The 17921-nt window shown below is 35.0% G+C and overlaps 1 protein-coding gene and 2 non-coding genes across 3 annotated transcripts; 1 reads left to right on the forward strand and 2 right to left on the reverse strand.

The window, feature by feature from the left end:
- The first annotated feature begins 1728 nt into the window (after positions 1 to 1728).
- On the forward strand, positions 1729 to 12430 carry LOC147069131 (uncharacterized). Its single transcript, XM_085951369.1, has 7 exons — positions 1729 to 1832; positions 2484 to 2849; positions 4157 to 4333; positions 5316 to 5420; positions 6487 to 6597; positions 9021 to 9104; positions 12086 to 12430. The coding sequence occupies exons 1-7, from the start codon at positions 1752 to 1754 to the stop codon at positions 12311 to 12313; spliced, it is 1152 nt and encodes a 383-aa protein (XP_085807495.1). The 5' UTR covers positions 1729 to 1751; the 3' UTR covers positions 12314 to 12430.
- TRNAS-AGA (transfer RNA serine (anticodon AGA)) lies at positions 2338 to 2419 on the reverse strand. The gene has a single exon. It is a non-coding gene; the product is annotated as a tRNA-Ser (tRNA).
- On the reverse strand, positions 2902 to 2973 carry TRNAT-CGU (transfer RNA threonine (anticodon CGU)). Its single transcript has one exon. It is a non-coding gene; the product is annotated as a tRNA-Thr (tRNA).
- Positions 12431 to 17921: the final 5491 nt, after the last annotated feature.

A 17921-nucleotide genomic window follows, 5' to 3' on the forward strand; every position in this document is an offset into this window, starting at 1 on the left:
TTTCAGACAGGTCGTAATAATTAATCTCTTGTAATAAATTAGATTTATACTGTATTTTTGGCGTCCTCAAAGCAAAACAGGATGCCATGTCATAGACAGCGCTGGTCAATCGGTTACGCCATGTTTTTTTCAAATGGTGAATAATAATATTATGTAGATCACTCACTGTACATACGAATATTATCGAGGGTATACTGACAGAAAGCATTACCTCATTAAAACAAGTTCTGAGATAATCGCAAAAAGGATTCTTATTTTTTTTTCAAAGCGTTCTCCCACGTAGATTTTTTAATGATTTAAAAACATTTTTTCTACATTATAAAGACTAACCTTTATGGCAAACACAATATACGACATGTTACAAGTCCTGTATTTTGTATATGCATAACGCATTAGGTCATTATCATGCTTTCTATCAGAATAAAAAAATAACAATATGATTTAATAATGTTTCTATTTTCTCACCATTATATCCTATGCCTTTGTGCGTTTTACCAGGACGTAGAGCGTAAAATTGTATACATTTTGGCATTTAAAACAGAAAAACAGCAAAAACTGAAATAATGCGTTCTGTCAGTATACCCTCGTTATTGTGATTGGCGATTGATTTTACGACCAACGGGACTTATCAGATAAAAATGAATACTAAAATGCATTGGCCACTAATTTATTTAGTTAGTCTGCTAGCATGACTAATTGAAATTAGATAATGAATGGGATTATATATAACGGGTTTTTGGCGTATTGGCAAGTAGGTGATAATGATAATATTAATACTTTGGACGCGGAAGACGCACACGGTGCGTAATGACCAGGCGGCCGATCGATGTAATTAACGTGCATTTTAAAGGGGGCAATTAAAATCTCATTATCTATTCAGCAGCGAAAGCGTTAATGATGTGATTACATCCAGTGACGGTCCTTAGATAAATTGCAACTCTCAGACGACCAAATTGTACATACATTATTATCTAGCTAGAGCTGCTAGATAAATAAATTCACAGCATAAGATCTGTATTTTATTATTTCTCTCAGCTTCCCTAAACGGAAAAAAAACTTCTTTACATCGAATTTATTTTCATTTTATTGTATTTTATTTCCTTTAACTCAAAAGTATTGCGTGTAGCATAACATGGCATATTTATTTAATTTACGGTTAGATACTAAATTATTTTTCTGCGTTATGTCTGCACTGCCTAGAAACGATCACTACCCCGATCGGTGTAACCAAAGTTCGGGCTGAATTGAGAAACTATCCAAATTATACGTCCAGTGCACAAACCGCACCTAGCGAGTTTATACAACATTTCCCCTGGTGCTCACACCGCGCCAGTCACGGTTTCGCTACAACAACACTTAGGCCCGTTTCACATGGGACACCTGAGCTGAATGGGCGCGTTCAGACGGGGACACACGAGTGTCGCATTCATTTATATTATGTAAATGCGGAATCTCGCCACGCCGGTGTCTTGCCACAGGTGTCCCATGTGAAACGGGTAACTTATATTGCACATTATTATCGCAGCACAGCTGGAAATTATAATAGACTGTGTCAGCACATGACATGTAATTAATATCCACTATGACCGCACTAAAAAAAAGTTCTGGAGCCGTGTTGTGCTTCGTCTACCATTCGTATCATCATTCTATTTCCCTTATGATGTCCCACAATATTAAGATGTGATTATTCTCGAAAATAATAATATATTTCTTTTCGTTCACAGATGAAGTCAACATTTTGCAGTATATCGATGTTATTTGGCTTAGTCATTACGGCTACTGCTTTCGGCTCCAGCGATGACAGGTTCTTGAAGAAATACGCAATGATGAAGGTAAATTATTAATGCTATAGATCTTGTAGTTCATGAGTTGTGCCAGTTGTGATCTCTAATCGTAGGTAGTCATATAGAAAAGTTAACGAACCGGAGCGCTCGACAATTTTCTAGAGATATTAACATAGTTATAAAATTGTATGTGATTTTATGTGGCCTATCTAGCTCAAATGGTCAAATTAATATTTCCACGAGACGGAGCGATATTTTGGGGATTTTATGAACCGGAACGACGCTCCGGTACATTCCGGTCCATTTCGAGCCCTGAATTATTAACATAATTGTGTGAAATATTGACCTTTGTACAATTTCGTATGGGAAGAGTAATTATTCAGCGATTTTAACTTGTCCCTTTTTTCATTAATTTGGCATGTTTTAAATTAATGTTTTTTCAATACTTTTAGATATATCCCTTTTCCTTTCAAATATGGATAAATTTAATAATACTTACATAAATAATTCATTATGTAAATCAATACAATCTAAATAAATACTGCAAAAAATTCGCAGTCGGTAGGATTCGAACCTACGCTCCCAGAGGGAATCTGATTTCTAGTCAGACGCCTTAACCGCTCGGCCACGACTGCCGTTGAGTCTAGCGACTAAAATTATGTATAATTACAAAAAAATTTCTAAATAATATTTTTTCAGATTTACGAGAGTTGTTTCGGGCCGGACGTTGTAAAAGAAATTCGACAAGAAATGAAAGCAGCTTGCGCAAAGTGTGCACCACAAAATATTGAAGCTCCTAACAACAATAATATGCCAATGAATAACATGCCTCCGAATATGCAGCCAGCCTACTTGGCAAGACTACCGCCATCTATGGGATACATGCCGAACAATCAAGCGTATGGGCGACCCGACGCGCCTATCCAAGACTCGAACCAAAATAACGAGATATCTCTCGGTCAAATGATGGCGGCCGCCGCGCCTCAAATCGCCGGCGAACAACCAAATATCGACACGGAAAAATTACAACAGGCCATTATGGCCTATAATAATAGGGCTCAACAGGTTAGTGTGTACTGAAAAAAATTATATTGTTAGTAAAAAAACCAAAAAATCCTGCCTCCTGTGAGGATTGAACTCACGACCCCTGGTTTACGAGACCAGTGCTCTACCACTGAGCTAAAGAGGCCACGGGAAGGGACGCCGTTTTACGAAATACAAACTAGTGTGATCTTCTTTAATGTTTGTCGTAAAGCTTGGTTGAAAACTTTGGATGTTTTTTCCTTATCTAGGCAAAAGGAAAATATACATGTGCCCGCAAACAAATTTAAACTCAAAGCAAGTTCACACCTGCAAAAATTCCTATCCAATTAAAAGTACCTACCTAGTTTTAACTATACAAATTTGTGCGCTTTAATCAAAACAACATTTCACAAGATCACATATTGCCCAGGTACTTCCAACAAATCAGTAGGTAAACATTTTTCAACACAAATGCTAATAACACCAACGCTATTTTCATTTGTTTTGTTCATCTGTCATCGACTTCAAAATAATATTTTCGCACACACAATTAAAAATTGGAGTTTACGTTGCTCAGGACATCAATAATTATTGAAGCTATTAATTTCAAAGTTGGTAACCTCCATAATCCGCCATTTGAGATAATCGCAAAAAAACCGATAGGTACCTCTAATCATATTATTTAGGATTCCAAAATAGAATATGTACACACTTACTTTCTTTTTGTAAACATATTAATTACCTAGTAAACAATTTAAAAAAGCGAATAGCGAAATAACATGTCTGTGGTTTCCAAACTTTATATTGCTATGCTACATATTTCAAAAACAACTACCTACCCTATTTCTTTATAGAAATTTCATGTAAAAAATCACTTTTTTAAATGATATTAAATACATGAAGCAATAAAGTATTAAATGTTACACTTTTTGCTCCCCCCTTTGAACTTTGGAAACCACAGCTTCACATAATTAAAATTAATAAAATATCATGTCTAAAGTTAATGTAATAAATGGCGGCTGATGAATATATACACGATTTAATTTATAATAGATAATTATTGTTCTATTTAACGACTAAACATAATTTTCAGCATCATGATTTGATATTTATATACAATGGAAAAGTACCTACTTACAGAATCTAAATCAAGAAAAACATCAAAATAAGTAAAAATGGAGGTTACTGACTTTGAAACTAATATGCTCAATTTATTATTCATAACAAAAACTAAAAGTTCCAGTCGGATTTTGTACTTAATGATGATTACAAAAAATATGAACAACATCATGTGATATGTACGACATAATAACCTTATTTTACAATAAACCATATAAATGAATTTCCAGCAGATGCAGGGCTATCCTCAACCACAACCGAATCTGGGTCCATTCCGAGGTGGTTACAATGCGCCTGTCTATCAACCCGTTCAAGCCGGACCTTTCTTCCAACCATGGTCACCTCAGCAATACTTCCCTCAACAATATTTCCCTCAACCATACCAGTTCTTGGGCAACAGAATGTCGGTAAGCAACAGTCTAAACAATATACCTTCTTCCTCTTTCAGAAATTAGTAGATATTGACATATTCCTTACGGAGAATGGTGACCACTTGCGGTGACCATTTAAAAGACAGTCCATTATTTTAGCAGTGACCTGTATTATTTTTTAGTTTTTCAAATTCAATTAGGTAGGTACTGAATCCTGCGAAAACCAAGCCATAATAGATAATAGTCAAAAAATACTCGTCTATCTATAAAATATTATCTAAAATTATGCAATTAAATCATTACATAACTTTGGATATATTTTATCTATTATAGTTTGGTTGAGACAGGACTTAATTAATTAAAAATTCTTAATCCAACGAAAACAAATAAGTATAAATGAAAAAGTGTGTATCGCCCAAAGTATACCAAAACTATTATGGTTTGGTTTGACGGGGCTTAATTGTTTTTTAAACACTTATCAACACCTTTTGTAAATTTGTAGTCTTACTTCAATAAAAACATAATATAGGTGCATATGGCTAACAAAGTTTAATGTGCACTATTTATGGTGGATCTTAACAGCGTACCTCCACCCTTCGCTATTGGTATGCACCGGTGTAGACTGTGGTGAAAAACTTACTACAGTTTATCCGGGGCTTAAAACTTATTATTTTTATCTTTGCTGTATCCCTTTGTTTTTATTTTACCAAAATTATCTGTATCTCTACCGAAATAGTCTTTTCTATGTTTTATATTTTGATTAGTGATGCTTTTGTTTCAATTATCTCAAAACTGATTTTTTGCATACTACAAGTTAGTCTGGTTGCAAGACGGCGATAGTATCTATAAATCACTTAGAAACATACCTATTAGAAGAAAAATAGTGATTAAAATCCAATGGAAGTTCGAGTCTTGCCTGACACCAATGTTTTTTCAAGATTTTTATGAAGCGGAATAGGAATTTTTCTGAAATGTTCCGAATTGCGTGTTTTCATAATTAATTTATTGTTATTTTCAGCGCGATATGGACTTCAGGAATAGACTGGAAATGTTGACAGCGAGGACCAGTGGAAGAGTTCGCAATGTTACATGCGTCATGCAAGAGCTCGGCTACCTGGATCATGTAAATTAACTAATACCTAATCATATCTATATAAAATTTCAATATTATATTAGGAATATTGTATTTATTGTGCTTGTTTTTATGATGGATATTTTCAATTAGTAACAAACAAAATATTTTTTATACAACATTTCTGTTGATATGTTATGTAACTTCACATGAAGATTGTATTTTGTAAGTGTTTATTAAGGTGAATACTTACTAAATTTCTCATTGCCATGACGTTGTTTATTAGTTAATGACATTTTATTTAATTGAACAACTTAATTTTATTATTATTGTATCAATATTTTTGATTTGATTGGTTGAATTTTGTGTGTCGCTGACTACCATAGGCACCTAGCGGAAAAATACAAAGCTAGCAATTTGAAACCTTTTTTTGATAATTGACATTTTAAAGTGTTATAGTTATTCAATATGTAGGGTATCTAAAAACATTAAAAAGAAAAATATATTTTAAAGTCAAAGATAAACACGGTAGGTATGTATGTGTGCATACACAATGGGTAAGGCGATAGCAGGTAACCGACTCGAGTAAGGAAGAATCCGGGTTAAACTTACATACGTGTATAGAATACGTTTTACGTCGAATACTGAAAACTGCTCTCGGTTTATGCATTTATGCTCATTTAATGTTGGTGTATTACACACACTATTGCACGTGCATAATGCGTGCTTCATTTTCGTAGGACACTCACACATTCAAAAGCCTGCTTCACCATGCGGCGTATTGAATATAGCCTATCGGTATTCTATTTATTATCTGTTCTGTGTGTGCAGGCCTAGGCAAACTTTTTGGATGATGGGCCACATTAGGAATATAAAATGAACGGCGGGCCGCGAGTAAAATACTATTTTTAGACATACACTATTCATTATCATGAATAGCCAACAATTTAATGAGAAGAATAATAATAAAGAAGAATAATTTAATTACCTATTTCAATAAATTCCCAATTTAAAAATAAATATTGAATATAAATATAACGTAAACAATTTATAGCAGTTTTAGTAAATATAACGACAAGGGGATAATTTAAAATGTTTTTTAAATCATGGTTTTCAGAATTTGGAGCCCAATTACGAAAAGATTGCTGATCGAATTGCAAATCTTCCCGTATCCGCAGAACTCAAAGGTGATATGCAAGAAGGACTTCAGTTCTGTCAGAAATTCTCTGTAAGTAATCCACTAATATTTAAATAGACATATAATTATGAATTTCACATAGATACTTACTTGTATCTATGAATATTATACCATTAAGGTACTGAGGATTGAACAAGTAAAGTTGAAGAAACTGGCTTCAAAATGAACACTCCAAAAATGAAGTCATTGTTACTATTCCATGAAAAAATATTGACATTAGATGTCTTTATTTATCAGTGTAGTTAGCGTTTGAAATATGACAAGTCAAGCCAAAGCATTCAAATAATATTTTGTTGCTATGGATACGTTGATGTATTAAATTAACAAAGTATATGAGCCAGATCATTCAATTTATATTGAATTTCCATAATACGAGGGTGGGTCAATAAGTCCTTAGAAAAGCCGACAGGTGGCGCGACTAGTACTGTAAGCGGTTTGTTTTCATGCAGCGGCACTACCGATTCAGTATGCTGCGAAGTTTCAATCAGATTGGTCGGGTTGTTGTGTGTTTCTCGTACATTTAAAAAAAAATTTGCTTGTGGAAAATGGAAAAATGGAAAATGGAGAAAATTGAGTTTAGAGCTGTTATTAAACAATTTATTATAAAAGGGTTAACAGCAAAGGAAATAAAAAATGAGTTGGATTTAGTTCACGGCATATCTGCTCCTTCACTTGCAACTATTTATAACTGGTTAAATGAATTTAAAAGTGGTTGTACATCAACAAAGGATGAACCACGCTCAGGACGTCCTGTAGAGGTGACTACACCAGAAATGATCAATAAAATCCACGATATGGTGTTAAGTGACCGAAGATTAAAGTTGAGTGAGATAATTGAGGTTACAGGGATCTCAAAAGGTAGCGTCATTTCTATTTTACATGACAAATTGGGCATGAAAAAAATTTCTGCAAGATGGGTGCCGCGTTTGCTCACAGTCGACAATAAACGCAATAGGGTGGTGGCCTCTAAAGCCCTGTTGTCGCTCATGCAACGCAATCCGGATGAATTTTTTCGTCGCTTTGTGACTGTAGATGAAACATGGATACACCACTATACTCCCGAGACGAAAGAACAGTCAAAACAGTGGATTGCGAAAGGCGAACCATGTCCAAAGAAGGCGAAAACCGTAAAATCAGCTGGTAAGGTTATGGCTACTGTATTTTGGGATGCACGTGGAATTATTTTCGTTGACTATTTGGAAAAAGGAAAAACAATAACAGGAGATTATTATGCATCTTTATTGGACCAGCTAAAAAACAAAATTGAAGAAAAACGGCCTCATTTAAACAGGAAAAAAATCCTCTTTCATCAGGACAATGCCCGTGTTCACACATGTTTACGATCAATGGCTAAAATTGAAGAATTGAAGTTCGAATTGGTCGACCACCCACTGTATTCGCCAGATTTAGCCCCCGGTGACTTTTTCCTTTTCCCAAACTTAAAAAAATGGCTAAGTGGACAACGTTTTTTTTCAAATGAAGAAGTCATCGATCGGACAAATGCTTATTTTGAGGACCTTCCGAAAACTTATTTTTCTGACGGTTTATAAAAAATTGAGAAACGTCTAACCAAGTGTATTGAGCTCCAAGGAGATTATGTTGAGAAACAAAAAAACAATACAAAAATAAAAACTGTTTTAATGCTTTTTTCTAAGGAATTATTGACCCACCCTCGTACCATTAATAATAACCATAATCCACACTAGAAAAAATCATTTTGTAGAAAAAAAATACGACACTCGACGGACTTGAACACATCTTCTGAATGTCACGGCAGTATGCTTTTCCAATTAAGCTACGGGCATCTTAGTTAATTACGATGATTTTGACTAGTAGTTGTTACATGAAATGCTTATCGAATTGCGTTATAATGTAGGTTATCGGTTTTAGTATATTAAATTAAGGTAGGTATCAATTAATTCCTTAATTACTTACTACTTTATTAAAATTATTAGCCAAACTAAGAACGTTATAAAAACTAAATAATGGAGTAATCCGCGACGTCGGTTGTACAACAACACAATGTCTGGAACTTAAGGCTATACCTCAGTTGAGGCATGGCCTAAAAAGATCGTGGCTAGGCGATGCGCGGATTGCGGGTCGCGGGTGCAAATGACGCATGCCGAACGAAATATAATTTGTCATATAATTCCAACATGCGTCCATTTAATGTTCTGTTTATTGTTCTATTAGTAACAATAATAATAATATATTTATTGACATATTTTCTTTTTCAAGTAATTGGGTAACATTTTTAGTCATTTTTACACGATGCAGAATTAATACCCAGTCGCCATCACGAAACAAATTGACGTATTCACACCTCCACGTTCGCTCTCTGATTGCCAGCGAGTCCAAAATTTCGTCGCGCCTATAGTTAAAAATTATTTGCCATTTCACTGAAGTATCGTCTTAACTATTCGTTTACTAAATTTATCACATTATTTTTACAGCAATGCGTTCCTGAAGCGAAAAAAGAAAATTCTCCGCTCTCCCGAGAGCTCATCAAGCCAATGTTCTTCTTCAGGTGTTACAAGGTAAATAAAATAATAAAAGTAATCAAAATACAGTGACTTCTAAATACAATGCTTGCCTTACTTATTTTCAACTAGCAATAACCTGCTACTTCATCTACGCGAAATACAGCATGAAGAAACACACTAATTCGATTTTAATTTTTTGGATCACGCTCCCCTTGACCTGCATCCCACCTTACCACTCCACCGCTGCTATCTGACTCTTACGAATTGAACTGTATTGTTTCAAAAGTTTTTAACTCTGCTATTGGTATGAGATTAGTTAGCAATTCCAATTTGTAAATAAAAATAGTAATAATAGTAAACATAGTAATAATTTCAATACAACAATAGTTACGATGTCAGTGTTTTTTATACTTCGATTTTCTTTAAACTAAGATGGCCACTGATACACCCCTGTTACAGGCGGGCTTCTCCCGGTGTAAAATAATCATTTAGTAGCTATAAGTCGAAACGTAACCCTCACCTCTAGAAACGGCTTCATAAAACATCTAATCTGATTCCTTGCTCAACCACGTAAGTATTTTTTAATCATAAGTAAAGGCCTTCGTCCGGTGTGTGAAAATCGCATATTGGGCGGAGGTGTAATTAAGATAAATTTAATTTAATTTAAAAAGTATAAATGATGATGGATGAAAGCGATAATTTTAAGACTAAATATAAGTATTTAAATATAATAAATTTTGCCGCGCATTGTGCGTGAAATCGTCGCGCGCCGGCGCCAGGGTCAGGCTCGTGATTCGCCGAATCAAAGATCACGCGATAAAATTTGGCCAATCACGAGAGTCCTTTTTGCTGGACGGCGTCGGTACGCGAAATTTAAAAAGAAAAAAAAATTAGTAAGCGTCCCCTTTCCGACATATACGGACCTGCGTAACTAATTGCAAAACCTAAACATGTAAAGAAAGTGTAAAATATAAGCTAATACCAAGTTACACGAGACAGACGTGGTTTTATTTAATTCCACCCTCAAATATATCGTACTTTTCTTTTGTGAATCCGGGGTTCGATGGACGCCTGAGCTAGCCGCTGGAACCCCGGGAATCTCACCACCGTAATGAAGCAATCACATCTTTTGCTTCATGGTAAACCTCCTCTGTTAGCAAAAGTTGTAATATTTTTGTATTCGTTCCTTGATTCGCCGTCCTTTATAATATGCCACTATAATGGCCCCCCTACCCATCGCTAAGGATAAAGGCAGTGTGACGCTCTACCTACAGTAGTGTTTTCCAAATGGTGTATGCAGTAAAATTAATGTGTATATTTAGTGTTTTTTGTATAATTTAATACATCCATTTGAATTATGGAGTTGCCGAGTATTGATACACAATTCAAAATTGTATCGTACAACCACATAATTTTAAATAATAACATTATCAAAAGAAAGTGACTACGTGTGACGAAAGCGTGTCGACTCGCCACGCCGGGCTCCTCCTGAGCCCGATCCCCCAGGCTAGAGCCCTGTCAGCTACCCCCTTGTGGGGGCCATGGACACTATTTAACATATGGCCTGCTTAACACTGCGGGACATCACTGTAGCTACCTACACTATTATAATCATTAATAATTAATAGCTACCGAAATGGTTAATAATTCTTAAGATAATTAATAAGTCATGTAGTTTTGTGGTTTATCTTGTGGTTATCTGTGGTTTTATAATATAGGTAACCGTGTTATATCTATCAAGATATAGTTTTATCTATTTTATTGTCTATTAATAATTATTGTAACAGTAATAAATTCCCAAATTTGGCCATCTTGATAAAAAAATATATATATATATTATTATATAAATTAGGTCATTATCACTCAACACATGTTTTCACTCAAACTAGTCTTTTTTTAAATTATAGGTACAGTCGAACTTGGTTATTACGAGGAATATGGGACCGACTGAGTTTGCTCGTTATAAGCATTACTCATTACTTCTATTTAAGCATAGAACATAAAAAATCTGAAAACCATCGTAAAAATCCTCGAAACAAGCATGGCATTTATAAACTACAAAAGAAGTTGTTTATTGTAATGACTGCTGGTAGGTACCTACTGACTTGACAAAGCTTTCAACCATATGTGTGGTTACTTTTTCAATGTTGTTTCATTTTTTTCCATTTCATTTGGTTTATGATTTTCTCCATACATTTATTCACTGTTATAACGAGCAACTTATCGGATATACCGAGCTAAAATACTGTTAATGGGTCGATCGTTTAAAAAATTTTCGACCCTAAGCAATTAAATCCAATCGGACAGGATGCCGCCGGGGGACGGATTAAGTTTATGACACTAGTTAAGTGTCTAATTGTTGTTTTCGCCGACAATAATGAAAAAGTATCCATGCACATGGTTGAAAAATTTAAGGTTTGTGAAGTCCGTGGGTACCTACCAGCGTTCAATACAATAAACAACTTCTTTTGTAGTTTATGAAGGCCATGCTTATTTTGGGGATTTTACGATGGTTTTCAGATTTTTTATTTTCGACTTTTTGTGTTATGTGACCGCTCATTTAAAAATACATATTCTCTTATATAACGAGTAATGCTAATAACGAGCAAATTCAGTCGGTCCCATCTTCCTCGTAATAACCAAGTTCGACTGTAATAACATTTTAATTAGATTTAATATTCTAGTAATAGTAAGATGACAAAGTGCATATAAACTAATATATTTTCAGTTTAACACTATCACTGCTGCCCTTTTAATTACCACATTAATTATATCTAATGGCCAAGTACTCCAAACGCGCCAGTCGCGGTGTTAGCACTAAATGAGTTTAATGGGCTGGGTAACCTAAGATGACATTACAGTAACGGGAGTGTTAAGAGGGAGTTTGATTGTACAATACATACAGTTTACAGTAGTTGTACCTTTCCCACTACGTCCCTTTCGTTGCATACGTCTCAGAAAAACCTTGTGTATTATAATAAAAATAATCTATTAACCCGGCACTCTCTTACACATAAAATTATTTCTGTTAACAGCACAAGAAGTTGGAGGCGTGCGTCATGAAAGATGTCCGCGAAAGGTTCACAAGCGAAGAAGACCTCGACACCGACACCGACTTCAGGTCGATGTCACGAGTTGGCAGATCGATGAAAAACGGCGGTTCCCCCGGGCAGCCGTTCGCCGACGAACTAGACGACATGGCCGCCTCTATGTATGAGTTCCTCTACGGAGCCAACGAGATGGATCTGGAGTCGCTTTTGTAGAATATAACTTATTCGATACAATGTATTGTAACATAGGTTAGGTGTCACTATGTAACTTGTCACTTTCTGTTTCTTTTTATAACACTACTTATTTAATTTACACGGATTCGCTTCAGTATCACACTGTCCAATCCGACATGCTACACTTTATTTCATGTCATAATTTCAGGATGTAGATCGCTCTTGTGGCGATGTGATAGCGATGACTACCTAAATCTGACCTAACCTAACATTCATAAGAATTTAACGATTTCAAACAGATGATGTCTGTTTTATTTATTTATTTATTTATTCAGAAAACAATCTTATGGCATTGCAGTGATTGGCCAATACGCCACAATACATAGTAAAATATAAAGTTTACAATGATTATAAAAAGTTATGTAGAGAACATGATATAGATTATAATAAAAAAAACTTTTACATTACATACTGAGACAATAACATAATTTAAAAATGATCAATAAATTGATGGGCAATATTGCAAATAATATATAGAAATGACAATCTTTATTTGTATTGAGATGTGTTTTAAAATATTATTCTATAACATCCAAGGATATTGAAAACAACCTTCTTGTATAGAAATGGAGCTTAAACATATTGCAGGTGCAAAAAAAGAAGTTCTGGGAATACTGCACTGATTTTCGTACAAACTCTGAATTGACTGTACTGTTACTGGAACTTACTTCAGTGATTTTTATAGCGAAGCGACAAAAAGGCTTCACCTGAAGGAAAATTCAACATCTTTGGTAGGAACAATAATATTTTAAAGTCTAAAGTATACATAACTTGAATTCTTAATGGATTTTAAGTATGTTGTTTTACAGAAAGTGCCAAATTATAAAATTGTTTGTTTTGAAGGCAAATAAATAAAATGCCTTTGAAATGACCTGGTGTGTACAATAAATAAGCTTAGAATAATTAATATAAAATATATTTTTTTTATAAAAGAAGAACTAAGTATTAATATTTTTCAATTTAATAATAATAACAGTAGGTATATAAACTAATGTATTATTTTTTATATATTCAAATAAAATATAAAATCAAAAAAAATTCTTTGTTATTCGACTTTGTTACCGTTATCATCAGGCCCTGTCTTATAGCGCCTGTGGCCTTATATTGTAACTTGCAAGTTGAAGTCGCCCGGTCGACATGATGTCATATGATATCATTGTGACGTATTACCGGAGTGATAATAGCATTCGAGAAATTAACGCTACTCAAATACTGGCGTTATTCATTGTCCCCATACACAAATAGGTGTTTCAGCATAATAATATCTATGGTGAGCCGTGTGCTTGGACGGCTCGCCTCGATGCGTGTATTGGGGTTACGTCATGTCGTCGGGTGACTTCATGTCACAAGTTATAACATAAGGCCCCTGGACACGTGTATGGATTTACTTGCAACAATAGTGTGTATTTTAAACTATCACGATAATAACTGTTTACACGTAAAAGTGCTGACTGTCTCTCCAATCGCATTCTTCAAGAGTAAGCAAGACACGATGTTGTATTTGTATGGTGCTATTTGACAGGTCGTGAAAATGAGTCTCTGCGCGGTGTAATTCGCTTTTTTTCCAGCAGGTTTGCCACTATCGTTGCAGATATCGCATTGTCCAATCAGAAGCTTCTGAACTTTTTTAATCCATGCATGCAATCTTACAACTTGCACGATAACACATGTTTACACATGCATTTTTTTGTTATGGCCGTGATAATACATAGTCAGCAGTAAATCCATGTAGGTGTAAACGGGGTTTTAAGTCGGTTGGACGGATTGGCCCAATCGGGTCTTGCACTCTAGGGAGCACCACGTCTCGGGTGGATTCGAAAATTATAAAGCAAAGTAACAGAACATTGGTTTTTAATTTTAATCATATATCTTATTGTGAAACATTTAACCTTATCACTGCCAGCCAATTTTTACTAGGTGGACACTTGTAGGTCAGCTATTTTCGGAATAAAATAAATCCTTTAACAAATATGAAATAGGAACGGAATGATAGATATTTGTGAAAAATTAGCAACACAGCATGTTTATCAAGTCTATCATGAATATTTTCATACTAAAATGATAAATATTGTTAAGAAAATATACACAGAATGCTTATTCAGAAGTTATGACGTTTATAAGAACCCGCGAATATATTCGTTCGTGGCCTGACGCGACATACATGGTTTGGCGAGTTAATTCGTCCGTGGCACGGATCAGGTTAAAACGGGGGGGTTTCTGAGCCGTAAAATCAGAAATATGAAGAAAATTAGCCCCATTGTTCAGAAAAATCTTCGATCTGTTTCTAATGAAGATGTTCAGGGCCACTACTTGAAACAATAATATCTCTGACAAAGTGTGCATACATTTGACGAATATTTGTCTTATAATCGGTGTAAATGTAATTTATTTAATATTATGTTTGTTCAATATATAGAATATTACATTCTCAAATCTTGTGAATTATTTGTTGAATAAAAGAAATGGTTTATTAAAAAATAAATGAAATTTACCACTCTAAAGAGTTCTTCAGACCAGATTCCGGCGTCCTGAAAGGCCGCTAAATACTATCTATTGAATGTATACGGCAGACCTACGGGATGCTGGTATGACCTGAAACGATGCAAGAAGACTGGCGAGCGACAGGGATTCTTGGAAGTACCGCATGGTATGCATATGCTCCAAATAAGGGGCGAATATGGCCGATGAAGAAAAAAATAGTACCGAGGTAAACTTCTACACTGCACTTCTGCTCCATGAGTCGCAAATATGGAAAAGAGATGTGAATATAACATTTCAGAGTAGCTCAGAGTAGCTCTTGTGGAGATAATTTTTCATCTACAGCGTTAACAAGGGCTTTTCTAGACACCCGGCGATCTGTCTTCTTTATGGCAGATTATTGGATTTTTCATACATAGGGACCTTGAGTAAATATTCCAAACGAGCCTCGCACTTGCTAGAACCAGACTTGCGGGTCTATTATATACACAAGGCGACTATCGACCGCTAAAGTGATAAAGTGATAGTATTTATTACATATTTGTATTGAGGTATTATAATTGTTACAATAAGTTAGCTGTCTAAACATTCAAAACTGTCTATCTCGCTCTAAATTGTATCACAGCCAAGAAAGGTGTTATTAAAATATAGCACTTATTGCAACAATTAACAACCAACTTATTGTAATTGTTACAATAAGTGCTAATACTTTGATATAAACCTACCCTAGTTAGCCATCGTATTTATCACTTTAGTAGTCGATAAGTATAGAATAGACCCACTAGTTATCATATCGAGTTGTTGTTATTATAATGCTGAATAGAGGAAAAAAATGGTTTATTAAATTGTTAGCAAGTACAAGTACATTATAACTAAAATTTGGAGTAATCCGGATGTCGGTAATAATTATGGCACCTAATTGATATCATGATTTAAAACATAAAAACTGATAGCCAAAAATTAACGCAATTTTATAAGCACTTTATGTAAAAACTACTTGTTAATTTCGTTGTAATTAGATAGGATATCTGTACATTATAATTATTAAAGCACATTGACACGAATTCATTGGTCAGTGGAAGTGGAAGTCACGTCGAGTGTCATATTTTAAAATTTTTTTTTCTAGTAAGTAGATAATATGTGAGGTGTAAATTATGAATGTACAGAGACGTAATTATTTTATCTATGGCACAGAGGGTCCTCGTTATCTGAGGATAATAGGGACTGAAAAAATACCTCTTAAAGCGAATCCGCTTAAAACGGACACCAAAAATACTTAGTAAATGGGTTTAATTGAGACACGTTTAAAAAAGAAAAAGACAGAAATAGCTTAGAAGTGTGGAATTGAATGATTGAAAGTGACAATTAACGACTGTGAGCTATTACGCTTATGTTTTTATAGTTTTTTTACATTGTCCTGTAAATTCATAACAGCGGTGACTGGGATAACGGATACTTGGATAATGAGGACCCCATGTATGTTCAATACAAGGAATGCTATATTCTCAAATCTAATGAATTATTCGTTGAAAAAAAGAAATAGTTGATTATCTCAGAGTAATAAAATAAAGAGAGTGGGTATTGTTCAGCAAAATGAAGCCGTGTTTCTCGCGTATAACGCACAGTAGAACTTCAATTTTATTAATATTAACTTAACTGTGAAACGTTACACCATCGTGTTGCTTCTCAGTATGGCTACCAAATTTAAACACAACATAGTTAAATATTTTCTACTAAATTAACTAAAAATAATTACCATTTCACATTCGCGGACATGACGTCTATAGACATCGTATTTTGTGAGATGGAGATATGACAGGACGTCCTGTACTGTGGAACGGAATACGACACAAGTGTTTATAGAAGTCGTATTTTGTATTCAAAAGATAGGTTCCCTGCTACTTGTGTCACGGTGCGAACATATTTCCATTAGATAGTGTTATATCTTAAGACTATATATCTAAATCAAAGATTTAAAACATAAATATTTTAATATGTGTCATATCACTAACATGTATTAGCTAACATGTGTCTGCGAAAGTGTTTTACACAAAAACAATAAATTTAACTAAATTTAAAATTTAAATTAAATTAAATTAAATTAAAATTAAAACCGGCCTTCTTCGCGCTTACGCGGAGATGGCAGACCGTGATAATGTCATGGCCAAAAAGCGGGTGTGGGGGACAGAAACACACGGTGTAGGCTGTTGAAGTTAATTTATTATACGCTCTAAGTCAAGCAATTAAGGAAGTCAATGATGCTGATGGCCACGGCAGTAGATGTACGGTTTGGCTGGATCGTAGGTACGCCGCTGGCTCGAGGTTGATGCGTGAATCGTCAAAAATGGCGGACACGGCGGTATGGCGCTCTGTACTGTGGTACGCGAGAGAGATGTTGGCTGTAGGGAGTCCGAGGCCAGAAGACCACATTCAGCGCGCATCAAAAGTTTGGGATCCGCGGTGTCATGGCGCTGTTGTTGGTCCCGGTCGTGAACCTCTCTATTTTTTCGACGGATTACTTTGTCTCGTGGCGGCCGTTTTCGGTAGCTTGTGTCAAGTCTGTTTGAATTTTGGTGAGGGCGCAGACGAATTTAAAGTTATGAAATTTCAGTGGAGGTAGGCTCCGCTTCTTGAGGGTCGCGAGAGCTGCGAAGAGGACGTAGGCTGTGGTGTTTTGAGAAAGTTGATGGTTCAGTCCGCCCTTTGAGATGGTCTCCTGTGGGAGACCTTCATCTGGTATCAAAGTGCTCGCAGTTTTAAATCATTCAAATCAATATTTTACCGGCGACGTTTCCAAAAAATATTTAATTCAGCCGTAGAAATTCTCTCAATTTTATAAAGTAAAGTTAATTCCCTACTTTATAAATCACCATTACTGTGGAACTGGTGGGCGGTTAGAAAATTTTACTACTAACAGAGATACAAAAGTGGGCGGTAGGTATAACAAGGTTGACTACCCCTTCTCTAACGCATCTTGTGGAGATATAAGCGTGCCGAATGCTTTCTCATTCACATTTATGGTTCGTTTTTGTTCAGGCATTGTTAATTATTGTTTTAAGCGTTAACTTGTTTGAAAATATGTACAATTCTAAAAAATTCAAAATCTCTT

Source organism: Rhyacophila brunnea, unplaced genomic scaffold, assembly GCF_057557595.1.
Source record: "Rhyacophila brunnea isolate RB1 unplaced genomic scaffold, BYU_Rbru_1.0 scaffold_24, whole genome shotgun sequence".
Classification (NCBI taxonomy): Eukaryota; Metazoa; Arthropoda; class Insecta; order Trichoptera; family Rhyacophilidae; genus Rhyacophila; species Rhyacophila brunnea.